The 17,204-nt window shown below is 44.2% G+C and overlaps 1 protein-coding gene across 2 annotated transcripts in view; it reads right to left on the reverse strand.

The window, feature by feature from the left end:
• SLC24A3 (solute carrier family 24 member 3) overlaps positions 1-17,204 on the reverse strand; it is a 141,381-nt gene that overhangs the window by 95,753 nt on the left and 28,424 nt on the right. For both annotated transcript variants that reach the window (XM_035101990.3, XM_088675956.1), the window contains exon 2: positions 14,628-14,765. In XM_035101990.3, the coding sequence (XP_034957881.2) occupies positions 14,628-14,765 (138 nt within the window). The remainder of the gene's footprint in view (positions 1-14,627; positions 14,766-17,204) is intronic.

The raw sequence follows: 17,204 nt of genomic DNA on the forward strand, positions 1-17,204 counted from the left end.
TTTGTTGGTGTTGGTGTTGTGATGTTTGACAATTTTGATTTATGGATAATAATGACTGTTTATGTTGTACAGATGTGTTGACAAACAATAAAGCAGAAAAGAAACAGCAAAAAAAAGTAAAAGGGATGTGTCCAAAGTTAACATCTTATTAATACAGAATATTCAACTTAACTATAAGGACAATTAAAGGTAAAGGTAAAGGGACCCCTGACCATTAGGTCCAGTCGTGACCGACTCTGGGGTTGCGCGCTCATCTCGCTTTATTGGCCGAGGGAGCCGGCGTATAGCTTCCAGGTCATGTGGCCAGCATGACAAAGCCGCTTCTGGCAAACCAGAGCAGCACACGGAAACGCCGTTTACCTTCCCACTGTAGCGGTTCCTATTTATCTACTTGCACTTTGACATGCTTTCGAACTGCTAGGTTGGCAGGAGCTGGGACCAAGCAACGGGAGCTCACCCCGTCACAGGGATTCGAACCACCGACCTTCTGATCAGCAAGCCCTAGGCTCAGTGGTTTAACCACAGCGCCACCTGGGTCCCTATAAGGACAATTAGTTTTATGCAAACCTGTTACGATATGCAGATTGTGGTACAACATCCTGATCAGAAAGCTTTGGTCCTACCTGAGCTTATTAATAAAAAGTGGCTAACTGCTATCTCTGGCCCTGAACCAGGGAAGCGGAATTTCAACAACATCACAGCTTAAAACAGCCTACCCCAACCTAGTGTCATTATGCTGATTTGGACTGTAGCCCCCACAAGCATAGCTGCCAAGTCTCCCGTATTCCCCGGGAAACTCCTTTTTCCAGCTGTTCCCAGCTGGAAAAATGGATTTTTTTTGTTTCCCCCCGGTTTATTCTGGCGCGGCGGCCATCTTGGAACTGGGCGGAGCATGCTCAGAAGCGACTTGTGATGCTGCTCTGCCCAGTTCCAAAATGGCTACAGCGCGACTTCTGGTGCGGCGGCCATTTTGGAACTGGGCACAGCATCAAAAGTCACTTCTGAGCATGCTCTGCCCAGTTCCAAAATGGCGGCAGCACTACTTCCGGTCTTCTATTTCCGGTCCGGTCCCTTATTTCTTGGGCTGGAACTTGGCAGGTATGCCCCACAAGGCCAAGACAGCACAGCCATGTTTTCTGGGGCTAATGGAATTTATAATAGAAAACACCTGGGGGGCTCCTAGTTGGAAAAGGCTAGCCTTCTCGGAAGTGGCGCCCTCCCTGTGAAACACCCTCCCATCAGATGTCAAGGGAGAAAGAACTACAGTACACAACTTTTTGAAGACATCTGAAGGCAGCCCTGTATAGGGAAGGTTTTAATGTTTGACTTTTTATTATGTTTTACAGTCGTACCTCGGGTTACGACCACCTCGGTTTGCGAACAATTCGGGTTACGAACTGCGCAAACCTGGAAGTGTTTTCGCTGCGCGTGCGTGCGCAGAAGCGGTGCGCGCGGTCTGCGCATGCGCAAAGCACGAAAATTGCAAAATAGTGCTTTGCGCATGCGCAAAATGGCGCTTCAGGTCGCGTTCGGGTTACGAACTTTTCGGGTTACGAACTGCGATCCGGAATGGATCGTGTTCGTAACCCGAGGTATTACTGTATACGTCTTGGAAGTGACTCAGAGTGGCTGGGGAAACCTAGCCAGATGGGCAGAGTAAAAAATATTATCATCATCATCATCATCATCATCATCATCACATTAAAATATCAAAGAGGCTACAGAAGTGCCTGTGTTTCTTCAAGTAGAATCATGATTTGTTTCGAAGGGGACAGAAATCCAGGTTGATCGTAACCAATAATCCCACTGATTTTATATATTCTGACATCTTGCTTAGCACACGGTCAGTGACTTTTATTCAGTCATTACTGAGGCAACTGCAACAATTGTGCGTGGTTGCACAATGTGTCTTTTTCACAAGACAAGCACATAACTATGATTTTAAGACTCCAGGGACCAAGACTCCTCTGCTTTCTTTGGCACATCTTGCCATCTATTAACCTCACTCACTGCTAAAAGCGTGCTTCTTGCTTGCAGTTTGAATTTGTCCAGCTTCTATTTCCAAATGCTTTCCTTTGTTATCCAAAAACACTTCTATCCCATCCGGGTACATGTATGCACATCTTTAAAATAACCCTAACAAAAAAGTATTAAAAATCATTCATACAAAAAAATACCAAAAAAATGAAAATTTAAGGCACCTTGGTGCCATGTAAACAGTATATTTATGCATCAGTAAATGATCAGTGTTGGGGAAGTGGTATCTCAAGACTCACAAACAAAATAGACTCCAGTCCTGTCCCTAATATTAAAAACTTCTGAGTAGATAATACAAACAAAAGCAACAAGATTACTGGTTACCTTCAGCCGCAATAGTGACGTTGTTTTGCTATGTTAAATCTTTAGTTCTCTCAGAAGACATGGAAATGATAGTTCACCTACTCACTGCTACATGAATGGTTATAAATTACAGATGTGTGGAGGACGGAACGATAACCCTCCATTTATTAATGAATGGCTTGGGAGAACCTGGGAAATGGAGGGGGAAACATGGCTAAGCTGACAAGAGAGGAAGATAGGAACAAAATGCATTTATAGAAAAACTGAGTTGTTTCATATGATGCAACCCTACCCATTGCTCGGAGAAATTTGTGTTTGTTTGTTTGTTTGTTTTTTCTTTCCTTTTTATACATGTTTTTGATTAACAAGAAGGCACATTCAAAGTGAGGTTTTTTAAAGGAGGAATTTGTCTTGTTGATCACTATTTAAAGATATGGAAGATAACTGATTACTGCTTATTTCAGTGCTTAATAATAATAATAATAACAACTAGTTTTTACAAATCAGACAAAATGAGCACAAGTCCAGAATGAAGCACAAGCCTCATTATATAGCTGCATACATCACTAAACATTTTTCAATCACTTGAAACAGAAATATTGAGGTACATTGTTTAGCTGTTGCTAGTTTTAAAATGTTTCTTCATTTAATTTAATTTTAAATTGTTGTGTACTAGATGCCTTGAGCACAATTTTATGGAAAGGTGATGGCCACCTGTCATGAATGCTTTAGTTGAGATTCCTGCATTGCAAGGGGTTGGACCAGATGACCCACAGTGTCCCTTCCAACGCCACAATTCTATGGTTCTATAACAATTTAAAATAAATATTTGTATGTAGATTTATTTCAAAAGCAGAGGAGAAAATATCCAGCAACAGTTAGCAATGCCATCCCTCCTTTCCCGTGCCTCAGCTTAAGAATATCTAACGGAGAATAACTCACACTGAAAGCTTTGTGTTGCCAAGTTCCTGCCTGCCCGAGGATAATCTTCGTGACATTACAGTCAATGAGCATAATGTGTGTGCTGTGCACATGCCTGACTCAGGGAGAAGAGGTGGCCTCAGCGCAGTAAGCCCAGCTTCACCATTCCCGACAAGCTAGCATCTGTATTTCAGACACCATTATCAGACTACTTAAGGCTGACAGCCATCGCCACACCAATCCTGCTGCTGTAATTTCCTCACTCACTTACTTGCTGAAGGATCTGCACACTTCCACCTCGCCCCAGCTAAAAAGTGCTCTTTTGTGGTTCTAACACAAAAAAAGATTTCCTGAGCAGAAGGACATCCAGAATTTTTAGCGATGTTGTGCAACCAATTCCTCTATCTTTGCCAGTGGTCCAGCAACTTGTTTACAAAGTCAGCCCAGGACAGCAGATCCTGGGGGTTGATGGCAGATTTTGGGACAGATGATGGGAAGGAGGCTACTGTTGACATTATTAGGGTCTGACTGCTCCTTTGGTCTTCCAGCAAGTACGGTAGCTCCACCTTCTAACATTCTGCCGTAGACCTTCCCCTCGCCTGCGACACATCCACTTGCTGCCTTGATATCAAACGGCTGCAGCTTCAGGGGCAAATAGCAACCCAGGGAATTGATATCCAGTGAGGTAATGGCATGAGGGGAAGGGTTTAATCCTACTCCCCACTCCATGCCACAGTCCTAAATATCTGATTTGAACTCTCATCTGTGGCTACTGTTAGCTAGGGTTGCCATATTTCAAAAAGTGAAAATCTGGACACAAAAGTTGTTGAGTTATGTTGTTCTGCACTTGCTCTGTAACTTTGTTATTGGTTTGTTCTGTGGGTTTCTCATCATTCATATATACAGGGAGAGAAATTTGTCGTGTTTTTGCAATCCACCCTGGGGCCATTTGGTGAAGGGTGGGATAGATTTTAAAGGGGTGGGAGAGGATATATTAATTGTAATTTATTCTTCCAGGTGCCCATGTGCATGTGTTAAACAGAGTTTTAAAATCCCATCCTTGGCAGCAAAAATTTAAAGCATAGGAATTAGGCTGCAGAGCCTCCATTTGAGCAAGTTCAGCTATGAACTAAGCTGGTTTCCCCCTTCTTCCCTTGCTTAACAAAGAATCAGGCAACAACTTGTAAAGTAAGTTTAAAAATGAAATTTACTTACTTTACAATCATGCTTTGGTTCACAGCAACAGTAGAAGTAAAAACTATGCAGGCTTACATCATAGTATAACCACTTTCAGGCATGTGCCTAAAACTGCAACAAGCATAGGCATGTCTGCATTCAACACTGGTCAAGGAAAAGGGGAACAGGAAGTACTACGTATATACTCCTCCCACTCCAGGAGAGGAGGGGAAATGACATGACACAGAGCCCTCTCTATGGTCTGAGTGGGGTTTTCATTTTTAGAAACAAAGGTGCTGGTACTCACCATGAAGTTGCTACAGTATATGTCACACTTGGGGGGGGAGGTGTACCCTTGAGAATCCCCAGAAAACAGCACTGGGTCTGAGTATATGCCGATCAGCATGCTAACTAGCAAGAATATACATTTGTTAGGTTTGGCTGCTAATCTCCCACAAAAGAAAAAGTAAATAAAGGATAATCCTAAACACAGGATGCAGAGATCTCGCATCATGCCTAGTGTCACATCTAGTTTGACCCTAAGTGCTGTAAGAATAATTTGCCTTTGTTAAGAATTATAGGGGTTAAGACAGATGTAGCAAATACCAAGTGTGGTAGAGGCATTTCTGTAACACCCTCAAAACTTCCCCAAACAAGGGCAAGTTTTCTGTCCTAGAGTGAGATTTTGAGAGGATGTGTGTGGAATCTGTAGGTTGGCTGCATACTTGTGGCTGAATTGGGGCAAAGGAAGCAGTCATATTTTGGTATGCCTGTAACCCAAGTTGCAAGGCTGGATTCAAGCCACTGAACCCTATTGTGGCAATAGCAACCCTATTGTGGCTGCTACATCTATCTTCACCCTTAGAACTGGGTGGGAATTCTCTGTCTAATATCCCTACTGCATTTTATGTTCATCATCATCTTTGGGGTCTTGCTGTGCTTGTGGCACAAAGAATGACCCTCCCGGGGGCTTCCAGTTCAGCGCCAGCGCCGATCGGCGGGGTTTCGTCTCGTCTCCGAGGCGACCCGTCTCTGCTAGGAGTGGGGAGGGCAGCGAGAGCGACGCTGCGCCCCTTAGAACCCCGGGAAGAGTGTCCCGGGGGCGAATTTTGTTCAGCGGAGCCCCAATCCGGACTCCCCAACTCTCTGGCAAGCTCTAATAAGAGCCCCAGAGCGAGGAGGGTAGAAGTCGCGGGGGCCATTTTGAACAACAGCGTTAACCTAGCGGAGAGAAGCTCCAAGCCGAAGGCGGAGAGCGCTGGATTCTTTTGAAAAAACGATTTGGAAATAAGACTGTAAGTAATCTCAAAAGATTGGATTATAAATTAATTTGGATTTGGGAGGGGAAAAAATGGAAGCCACCCCCCCCCCACCGGCAATTTAAGAAACAGTAAACAAAAACCCGAAGCCGCAAACAGAAGATTTTAATTTAAAAGGTTCCCTTAAAGACATTGAAAAGGATCTCCACTAGATGCAGGGTAAAAGGGGAGAAGGACTGTGGATATAAACGCCCTGCAGAAAGAGGAAAAGATTTAAAAAGACCTTTTCTTCCCCCGGGAGCCGGCAGCCCAGACAACCCAGTGAGCTGATTAGGATTTATAAGCGAAATTTTATTTTCATTTTTGGACTTTTTAGAATCTCTGGTCTATATGTCTTTGAAATATGAGTTTGGACTTTTATGTATTAAGAATTGAAGAATGCAGCCAGTTCGTTAAAATGGGCTCGAGAAAACAAACTGCGACCATTTTCCACCCCATGTGACAAGTTTTGACCTTGACAGGATTGAACTATGTCAACAAAAAGGTATTCGCCTGAGTTCCAGCGGACTGTTTTGACAATCATGTGGGAAGTAAGAATAGGACTATGTCGAGATGAGACACAACAGCAAGAGTTAAGGCAACAATTCCAGATGGTGATTGCGGAATATGATTTCTTAGAGGATGAAGCTACTGAAACTGAGGAGGACGAGTGTGAGAATGATAGTGACAGTGATTTGGAGGATTTTGACAATGATGGTGACTGTCATTTGGAATGTAAAGATGATGACGACGACTGTGACAATATAACACAAAATGAAGCTCACCACGAAGGAAAAGATGACTTTATTCTACAAAAAGACATGTGGAGTGCCCCTCTTTTGAGGAGGGTACGATTGGATTTACTGGAACTTCAGAATGCCCACAGGGAAGAAGAAAAAAATAACCAAAGAAGGGAAGAAACTCAGGGGGGCTGTATGGAGGCCTGGACGGCAAAACACTGGAAAAAGGGGGTGGGATGAAGGGAGAGTGGGGTTGTGATTAATAGGATTGATAATCAGGATTATTAAGATTAAAACTGGACTGCTGACCACGGAACTTGCTGGATTGGAGGGTTGTAGCCGGAAACTGGGGAAGAAAGGTTAGATTGGGAATAGTTATAGTTTAAATGAGAATTGATTTTGGAAAAAGCTGAAATTAAGGAGGTCTATAGAGGGGGAAAAATTAGGCACGGGAAGAAAAATTGGAGTTTGATTTTTTAGTGATTAAGATATTTGGTGAAAATGATAATAGTTAAGTTTTAAAATTGTATGAGGTATAAAGGTAATTATTTTATAGATTAAGAAACTGTTGAAGAGGATAAAAAAGGGATGAAAACCGGGGAAGGGGGGAGGTTGGGGAAGCCCACAAAATATGGTTCATCAATGTTGAGTGGAAAAAGACTATTTTTGTTTTGTTTTTTTCCTTTTTTCTATTTTTTTTTCTTTTCTTGTTTTTTCTTTTCTTTTCTTGGTGTAGAAATTTTTCTTTTTGGTATGAGAATGGATGGTTGGATGGATGCCTTCCTGCGCCCTGCCCTGACCTCCTGGAGCTCTCTGGTGGCAGGGGGGGCTCTGGGGCAGGGGAGGGGGAGGAGGACAGAAACCCAATTATAAAATGGACCATCTCTGACTGTTCACCTGCATGGGATACTCCTGTGGCAGGGGAGGACCCATGGAGGGGGGTGGGAAGAAGGTGGAAAATGTGTTTATGTATGTACTGTTTTCTGTAATTTGTATGTGTTTATGTATGTACCGCTTTTTGTAATTTGTAAAATTAATAAAAATTATGTTAAAAAAAAAAGAATGACCCTCCCGCTGCTCCTTACACGGGACTCTCATAACTGTCTGAGAGCAATTCAGGATGTGGGATCCAGGATGAACCCCAATATGCTCTATTCACAGCTGGCCTACTTTCTGGTGAAGCTGATCATCGCTCCAAACATGACAAGTGATTGAAGCTGAACATAATGACAGGTGAGGAAGCTGGAGGAACTCGCTGTTTTCAGATCAGTGCTGAGGCTCCACTAAAGCAAGGCTGCAGCTGCTGTGGCGAAGAACTGGCAAAAAGCAAAATCATTTCCAGCAATCTGCAACAAATCACATAGGGAAGGATCACACAGAAGTCCCACTCTAGCTTTTTGCTATTTATAAATCAAACAGTGTCAAAATCCAATGTCTCCAATAAAACTGGAGGACAGATGTGGCATGGGCTTAATTATTCCAGCAAAAAGTCTCCATTTTCCTCTTCTAGACTAAAGAGATTTCACAGCCCTTTGAATTGGAAACCTGGGACTGTGCTGAAACTACTCATCCATTTTCACCAATTACAAAAGTTTTGCCCAGTTTTTGTTTTGGGAAGAGGGAAGTTTATCCCCTTTGCCCATTTCCACTTTGCCCATGTGGCTTTGTTGACCCTACATCAATGAAATAACTGTGGCATTTGTTAGTACATAATGTCACCACGTTCCCAGCATGGATCCTTATGGCCTGTCCAACATCAACTGACATTATCTGTGGAAATCATGACCACCCATGGAGACCTCAGAAGTGACATTAACTGCTCTGCTCTGCCACACCCAGTCTGCCCTCAGCCAGCCCTCACTTGCCTTCCCTTATAACTAGCCCAAGAAGTGGCCCTGACTGTCCCTTTCTTCCTCCTCTTTAGTGCTGCTGCTGCTGCTGTAGAACTTGTAGGCTTCTCAGGTAGAGCTCAGGCCCTTCAAAAGAGGGCATGTTGTACTGGAAGTGTAAACATGGCATAAGTCCATTGTTCTCATGGAGATTAAACACCATTAGGTATGGGCAATTCTGTCAGTTTTGGTTAGTCTTGGTTTCTCATTTTTCCATTCTTAAGTTCTGTTTTTCACATCCGTTTGTGATTTTTTCCCCTTAAGTCTTCATGAAAATTCCCAAAACATTTCATTTTTGGGGAATTTCCATGAAGACTTAAGGGGGGGAAATTGGGAAATGATTTATAAAGAATTAAAGAAAATTTTGAAATATTCGTTTAAGAAATCCCCTGAACTATTTCTGTTAGGAATGATACCAGATGATATCAAACCTAAGGACAGATGTTGTATAAGCTATGCTGTAACAGCTGCGAGAGTATTGATCCCAAAAAACTGGAAGGCCACAAATGTTCCAGACAAAGAAGAATGGCGACAAAATTTAGATAATTATTATAATTTGGCGATAAAATATGAAGGAATCAAAGGAATAAAACTGGAAGACTCAAATAACAATTGGAAACCATTCACAGATTATATAAAGGATAAATTGGAGAAACCAAACCTCATATCAGATATATAAAGGTTCTATGGACAAATAACAAAACTGATAGTATATAAAGAAATGATAGAATAAGAAGAATTAATAGAATTTAAGAAAACAAATGTAAAACAAGAGTAAGGTATGTAGAGAATATAAGGGGGGGGAGGGAGAAGCTCAGAATAGGTTGAGAAGTCGATGGGGAAGGGAAAAGGGAGGGATGAGAGGGGGGAAAGAGGGGTGGGTGGGAAGGGAAAATAAGACAACTGTAACAACAATGTTATGGCTGTACTTTTTATTTGACTGTAATTGTTGTTCTTTGAAATCAATAAAGTTTATTTTACAGCAACTACTGCAAGCAAGCTGGTGCCAAATATATTGCTCTACTTTCCTTTGGGCCACATCAGTGAGGCCAAAGGGGGTCTTGTTGTCTGGACAGTCCAGGACCCCCATACACACTGCCCTGGCTTTTGCCCTGGAGAGGTCACTACAGTGCTGCTAATGTGGCAAAAACAACATGGAAGGCTCCAGCTATAAGTTACTGGTCTCTGCAGCACAGCAGGTGCTATGATTGTCCAGAAGTTTGACATCACCCCCAGAGGCACACTCCAATGTATCCTGAGACACACGGATGCCAGCAATATACATTCTTATATGCAATTTCCCATAATATAATGCATTTTTGTATGTCAAGCAATTTTCATCAATCAACTCCCTCAGAAAGACATTCGGGCTCCACTTTACACAGTCAATGAGCCACAGATTCTAGCTGAAAAAGAAATTGCATTGCTGGACCAGGGGTGGAGGTGTTGTGGAGGTGTTGTGGCCGGGCGCAAGAGCAGCTTCCTCACGTGCCTCAGCCGCCCACTCCCTCTCTCTGCCCTGGATCAGGCTTGATCCATGGATGGAGCTGCAGCTGGCGGCGTTTGGCCATGCGAGGAAGCTGTCTTTGCAGCTCCCTCGTGCACTGGAGCCAGGCTCTGGTGAGGGAGCCTGTCGTGGTGGCGACTGGTCACACCCCCTCAAAAAAACAGGGGGCCAGCCCCCTACGCTACGCCACTACATAAAATGAAACATTAAAGCTGTTGGTTTTTTTTAAGGACGAATACTTCATCAGAACAGTCACTCCTTTGAAAAAGATAATCCTGCCTCTACAAAGAGAACAGCATGAGAGAGACTGTAAATGTTAATTATAGGGATGAGTTGACAAACAAAACTCCCACTGCCTTATGGGGGGATTATTGTTGGCAAAACTATGCTTTCACTTAAATAATTCAGCAAATATTTACACACATTATTTTGAGGTTAAAGAAAAGGAACAAGATCTATTCCTGATTCAGAGAGTCGGAAGAATGTGCGGCTATTTCAGCTTTCAATCTCATGGTTTTCTACACTAGTTTTGTGATCGTTCATTATCTTAAAATACAGAGGAGGAGCCTTAATGAGTGTTTTAGAAGACCTCACATGATACGATGGCAAGAAGGGTGACAACTGGATGCCTTTAATAACTGCATAGTAAAGGTTTCCTCTTTTCCCATCATGATTTGTTTCCAGACCAGACCAGTACCCTTTCTCACTCCCTTCCCACAATTAGTGAATGAAAAAAGAGGTTCCACACAGCACTTAATCTAGCAATGGCCTTGACCTTGACCAGGATCCTTCGGTTATGCTTACTCATTAGCCCCATCCATCCATCCATCCAAGGTCCCTTCAGCATTAATCAAATGCTCCCGGCTGCAGGTTCATCCTGTTTTATTGTTTCCTGTAGAGCTCAGCTGGGGATTTACTGACTATTAGCTTGTTAATTGCTCCTTGAATAGCTTCTCTTCATTTAGGGTTGTCATATTTTGAAAAGCCAAAAAAGAGGACATATTTGCTAACTTCTACAATGTTCTTAACTTTCAACATAAAATAATAATAACAACAATAATAATAATCTGAGCCAACTCAACATTAACTCCACCTCCAGAAATTTCTTTCAATATCTCAGCTCCCTTAGATTTCAAGGCCTTAGTTTTGCAGCCTTTTCAAGCGGAAACAGCATTTATAAAAACAATATCCACTATCATCCTTCAACCATATTCCTCCTAGTAATGTCATAAACATACAAGTCGAAGACACTCTGATTTTCTTACATACACTTATGATTATCCCATTTATCCTTGGTGACTCTGCACTGATGCTGTGTTACATAACTTGCCAGTAACTCTAAAGCTCCCACCCCTTGATCACCTTCCTCTTAGCCAGTGCTTTCCCCGCCAGAAAATAAGGTGCTGGTGCTCACTGCCTATAAATCAGGCACATCCAACAGGTAGATCGTGATGTCTGTGGTAGATCAACAACTTTGAGCTGAACCCCCAAAAATGGGGATAGATCACTTCCAGATTTTAATTCAGAAAGTAGATCGCAGCATCTTGGGAGTTGGCCACCCCTGCTATAAATGGTTGGAAGAGGGACAGCCAAGTGGGGGAAAGGGGGAAGCGCTCAACACATGCTCAGAGAAGGAGGCAGCAGGGCTTCAGGTCCTGGCAGAGCCTCGTGCCTCATTCCCCAATCGGGCTCTGGCAGGGTTCAAGAGCCCTCCTGTTTCAGGCTCCGGGATGCTGACAGTGCCATTCCCCATGCCCAGAACATGCTTACCCAGCCTGGGAATGAGACATCAGGCTCTGTCAGGATCCTGGTGCCCTGCTGCCTCCTTCCCAAAGCAGCAAATATGATAGCTTTACATACACAGAGAGATTTTGCCATGGCAGCTGCACCTTCTGGCATCGGGTGGAAATCTTATTCTTAGGGGTAAAGTGTTAGCTGCAGCATACCAGTGGCAAGAGACAGAACGACCCCATAGCTGCCAAGTCTCCCGTTTTCCCCGGGAAATCCCCGTTTTTCCAGCTGTCCCCAGCCGAAAAAAAACGGATTTTTTTGTTTCCCCCCGGTTTATTCTGGCACGGCGGCCATTTTGGAACTGGGCGGAGCATGCTCAGAAGCAACTTTTGATGCTGCTCTGCCCAGTTCCAAAATGGCTGCAGCGCCACTTCTGGTGCAGCAGCCATTTTGGAACTGGGCACAGCAGCATCAAAAGTCACTTCTGAGCATGCTCCACCCAGTTCCAAAATGGCCGCAGCGCTACTTCCGGTATGCTAATTTTGGTCCAGTCCCTTATTTTTCAGAGAGGAACTTGGCAGGTATGAACGACCCACCCCCTCTCTCAAACACACACACACCAACCACATCCATTCACAAATGCAGGGCAACTGATCTGCTGAATGTCTGCCAGGCATGTAGCTCTTAAAGAACCTCTGAGGCGGGGGTGGGGAGGGAGATGGCATACCTAGGAGGCTGCAGTCTTATACGGTACAGGCTTCCTTGGGAATGTGTCCTACGTTGACTTCAACGAGACCTGCTTCCCAGCAAACATAGGTGTTGGCTACATGCCACAAATCAGACTGGATACACGGAGTAGACCACCTCGCAATCTTCCCTGAGGAGGAGCAGAGCACACACGCGCTCTCACTGCCTCCGCCAGCTTCCCACCTTCTGCAAGAGCCGCATGTTACCGGTAAGCGCCACTAGAAACAGCGGTGCTGACCCCATCAACCAAGGTGAGGGCTGGGCAGCGACAGGGGGCTCTGCTTCCACTCTGTGCTCCTCTCGATCGCTTGGCCTATGCTGCCCCGAGCGCATACAGCCGCTCTGCCAAGGCCAAGAAGGAAGCGAGCAGGCAGGCAGAGAGGAGAAGGAGCAGAGCATGCTCACTTTTGTTCTTGCACACCCTCCCTTGCTGAGGGGGCAACGGCAGTACCACATGGGCAGCATGGCTGGGGCACCACGAATTGAAGTGCTGTTGCTGCCACCTCCACTAGCCACCCTGCCACCTCTGCCAGGAGATGAGTGCCCCCCCCCCGTTGCCACCTCCTGCTCTTGCTCCGCCGCCAGGGAGCACCACTGCTGCCCTGACCAGCCCTCAGGCCACCACCACCAAAATGGTGGACCACGTGGGCTTCGCAAACAGAAACCCCATGATTTTCCCCGCCCCAGATGGCGATTGAACCCTTGAAAAACTGGACTTACGGCAACTCTATCTTAATTGTCCCTCAATATCAGTTCCTGCTCTGGGGGGGAGGGAGGATGGAGGCTTTCGATTCTTTATTAATTTTCTTTTCACTCTACATAGCAAATAATGTGGTTTCATTAGAGCAAAGCAGCATCTTCCAGTGTGGGCTCAAAATTAGGAGGACTGAGGCTCAGTTTGTTCCCTGCAGAAGCAACATAGAGGAGTTTGGGGCCATGCAGCCTGAATCCTGCCTTGCCATAGTACAGAGCACAACTGAAAATCCACACCAGACTGGCTGGTCCTTCAATTGCATTCGGTGGTGGCAGTAAGCAACACAAACCAGATCTGGGAGGAAACAGCAAAAACAATAAAATGCAATCATTTCTTAACAACAACATGTGGGATCTCTGGAAAAAGATAAGCCAACAAAGCCCTCGTTGTTATGGCATAAAATAGGTCTACCAAAATTATTTCTTTCAAAGAAGCACTCAAACCATTCAGACCATGGCAAGCCTGGGAGTAAGAACAAACAAATATGTCTATTTCACCTTCTCTCTCTTAATTTTACAATCTAAATTTCAGTTGTCCCCATTTCTACTTCAGCTTGGGATTTTTTGAAATAAAAATGGGCATGCATTTTCATGTGCTTTTCTTCTAATATACAGATTTTTGCAAGCAACTTCTACTATTTTTGGACATTTTTATCGTCATATTTTTGGATGGTTTTTGAACATTATTTTCACTAATATAAGTGTGGTACATTTGCAAAATTTGGAAAAGAATGAATTTCAAAGGATAGCTGTGTTTCATATTGTATAGGCGCTTGGGTGGTGTGGATTATGTTGGTTCACATAAAAATGTAAATTTCTCTTTCATCCCTATTGGAGAGTTGAGGGAAAAGAAGGCAATCTTTAGGGGGACAATCTAGTGCTCTTCTCAAGTCCCATTCAATTTTCTGGGAGCCTGAGTTGGAGAACTGCTCATCAAAGAAAGGCAGAATATAAAGTTCAGGCAAAACAAACATGACTCATGATCCTTGTAGGAAAAACAGCAACAGAACTTTAGGTTTTATGCATAAGAAGGACTTCAACAAGTCTCTGCAGCAAAGATAAAGGGGTTTCAGTTTTCATTAAGGTGAAAGAGAAACAAATCCATTAAAAAAGAAAAAGAATCAGAAGTAGCTTTGAAAAACAAGAAGAGTAATTACTATTAATCATGCCCTCTCCTCAAAATCTATTTACATTGCATCTTCAAACTGCAGTGCCCATATCACATTTTCAGATCATAACGAGAGACAAGCACCTGTGCAATAATATCAACATATTTCCAGTTTCAAAATCGTTGCACTCCACATTCATATGTATATCAACTATGATGCAGCTGCAACACCTGAAATGCTACTAGTCTTATCCTCTTGAGTTCACATTGAGAGGGATTTATTCATGCTCCAAATAAATTATAAAGCTAAAAAGGAACAAAAATGCAAAAGAGTCATGTGTCTGCAATTCTAGAGCTCTGCTGCTTGACAAACCAGCTGTAAGCATGTTGGGGATAGGAGAAAGTTTATTATCCTACCTGGTTCAGTGCAGTTTTTGCGATTTGGATGCTCTGTCTCTTCAGGGTTATCCGTAACATTCTCCTCCACGTCCAGCAGTAGCCTTCGTCCAATCCACTTGTCACTAGTTTCCAAAGCAGAGTTCAGAACATCATAACCTACAGAGGGAAAAGTACCACGGTAAATGTGAGCGTGAGGAACACAGCTGAGCAGAGTATCACATTCATTCAATGAAGCGGGCAGTAAGTTGCACCACTGTGCTATGCTTTTACTTGCATAGTGCAAGGATAAAAGTAGGTAGAGGGTGGCATGAAGGGGTGGTCAGTGTAGACCTATGACACCTTTCCTAGTGACCTCACAAGTTATCACACTTATTAATCTAGATTCCATATCCTTCTGTTACCAAAGTTAGTTTTTTCAGCACTGTGGGATCTCCTATGCATAGTAACCGTACATTGTGCTGGCAGTAAGGACTGGAGGCAGGTGTTAGAACTGAGAAGGCATCATGGGGCTGTCTATATCCAAAACATGAGCCTGCACCAGTGCAGGCATGAAGCATAGCTGCCAAGTTCCGGCCTGAGAAATAAGGGACTGGACCGGAAGTAACAGACCGGAAGTCGCGCTGCAGCCATTTTGGAACTGGGCAAAGCAGCATCAAAAGTCGCTTCTGAGCATGCTCTGCCCAGTTCCAAAATGGCTGCCGTGCCAGAATAAACCGGGGAAAAACAAAAAAAATCCGTTTTTTTCAGCTAGGAACAGCTGGAAAAACGGGGGTTTCCCGGGGAATACGGGAGACTTGGCAGCTATGGCATGGAGCATTGTTGGTGGGATTGCCATTTTGGTATTTGAACAGTGGTTGAATTCTGGCAACATTCAGTTCCTCTTTTAACATGTACATTCTCTCAGGAAAGCTGCTGGTGCAATAATGCCAATATGGTTTCTAGTTAAGAATATAGGGATAGGACAAGCAGAGTTGTAAGGAATTGGTGGTGAGGGAGGTCCATATGTTGATATTTGTGATAGGGTTAGCATTATGTGGCGAGTTTCCATATTGCCCAAGTAGGCTGGCAGACTCGGAGGTGGGCTCGAAAAGAGATGTGAGTTACAGAAATAGCACAGGGTGCGATGGAGGACTAAGCAAAACAACTGAGCCTGCCCCTAAAAGAGACAAAGTAATTGCCCAAATTGCCATGGCTGAAATGTACCGTACAAGGGCATCTAGTTGGGGAAACTAACAAAAAATGATGGGGAATCATACCTAATTTGAAACAAGCCTAGCTCTAGCCTGGCCTAGCACTGCCTGTGGTTTGCTCAACCAAAGACCTTTTGAATCCCACCCTCTGGAATCCCTTCATAGAATCATAGAATTATAGCATTGGAAGGGACCTCAAGGGTAATCTAGTCCAATGCTCTGCCATGCAGGAATCTCAGCCATCTGTGACGAAAAGTCCTCCCTCTCTATTACTAAAAATGCGACACAGGAATCCAGGGGTGAAACCACCCTCCCTCTTCTCCTGCCGCCTCAAAATAAACCCCTTTTACTTGTGGGTTTCTTAGTAAAGAGAGTCTTCCAGCTTACGTGGCCTGGTATCTTGAGAAACTCTAGGCTGTTTGACGGAATAACCTCTTGCCTACAGTAAAGGGTCTCACTCAGTTTGATTCCCCACTGCAAAAGTTTGCCCTTTCCACTCTGGCAACTTTGTGGCACCCCAGGTTATCCTCCTAAGCCTCCTCAGTGTAACTCTAAGACACAAACTGTCGCCTCTATTCCTGAGGTAAGTTTTGTCCTCTATTGCAGCGTTTCTCAACCGCTGTTCCGCGGCACACTAGTGTGCCGCGAGACGCTGGCTGGTGTGCCGCGACGTGCCGCGACAAGAAGGGCGATTTGCATTGTCACGTGCCTGGCGGCCGCCAATATTCAGTACTAACCCGCCGGAAAGCAATATTTCTCTTCCTCTTTCCCAAAGCTCAGTGCAAACAACTGGAGGGTGGTTTTAGAGTCTAGGGAGGCCCCCTAGGGAGGCGCGCTCCAGATCCGCCGCCGGCCCCCCTTAAGCCGCATCGAGGTTGCTCCGCCTCCCCTGCCTCCTTTGCCCGTCCTTCGCCATGGCTGCGCGGCGGACGCTGGGCTTCGCGGTCCGGAATTACTCGCAAGCAGCAGCCAAGGTAACCTTTCGCCTTTGAGCCGCCCCGCAGCTCCCCTGGAAGTGCGCGCGCCCTTGTAATTTGGCAAGTGTTTCTTACAGTCATAATTATATAGTCAATATAGGGCGGCACAGAGTTAAATTTTTTAACTTTTTTAATGGTGGTGTGCCTCGTGATTTTTTTCATGGAACAAGTGTGCCACGGCCCAAAAAAGGTTGAGAAACACTGCTCTATTGAGCCACCACTTCTGTGAGTTTTGATAACCAGCTGGAATAACTAGGCACATCCACTTTTAAGATAACATTTAAGAAAGCTTTATTTAAACTAGTGGACATTTAAAAGCGTAATGGTTTCATGTGTACAGGCTCTTAGATCATATTCTTAGTTTCATTTAACTAATATAATTCAATTAAACTCCTCAGAACACTTTAAGATCTCCTACTCCTACACGC

Source organism: Zootoca vivipara, chromosome 8, assembly GCF_965207765.1.
Source record: "Zootoca vivipara chromosome 8, rZooViv2.hap1.1, whole genome shotgun sequence".
NCBI classification, from domain to species: domain Eukaryota; kingdom Metazoa; phylum Chordata; class Lepidosauria; order Squamata; family Lacertidae; genus Zootoca; species Zootoca vivipara.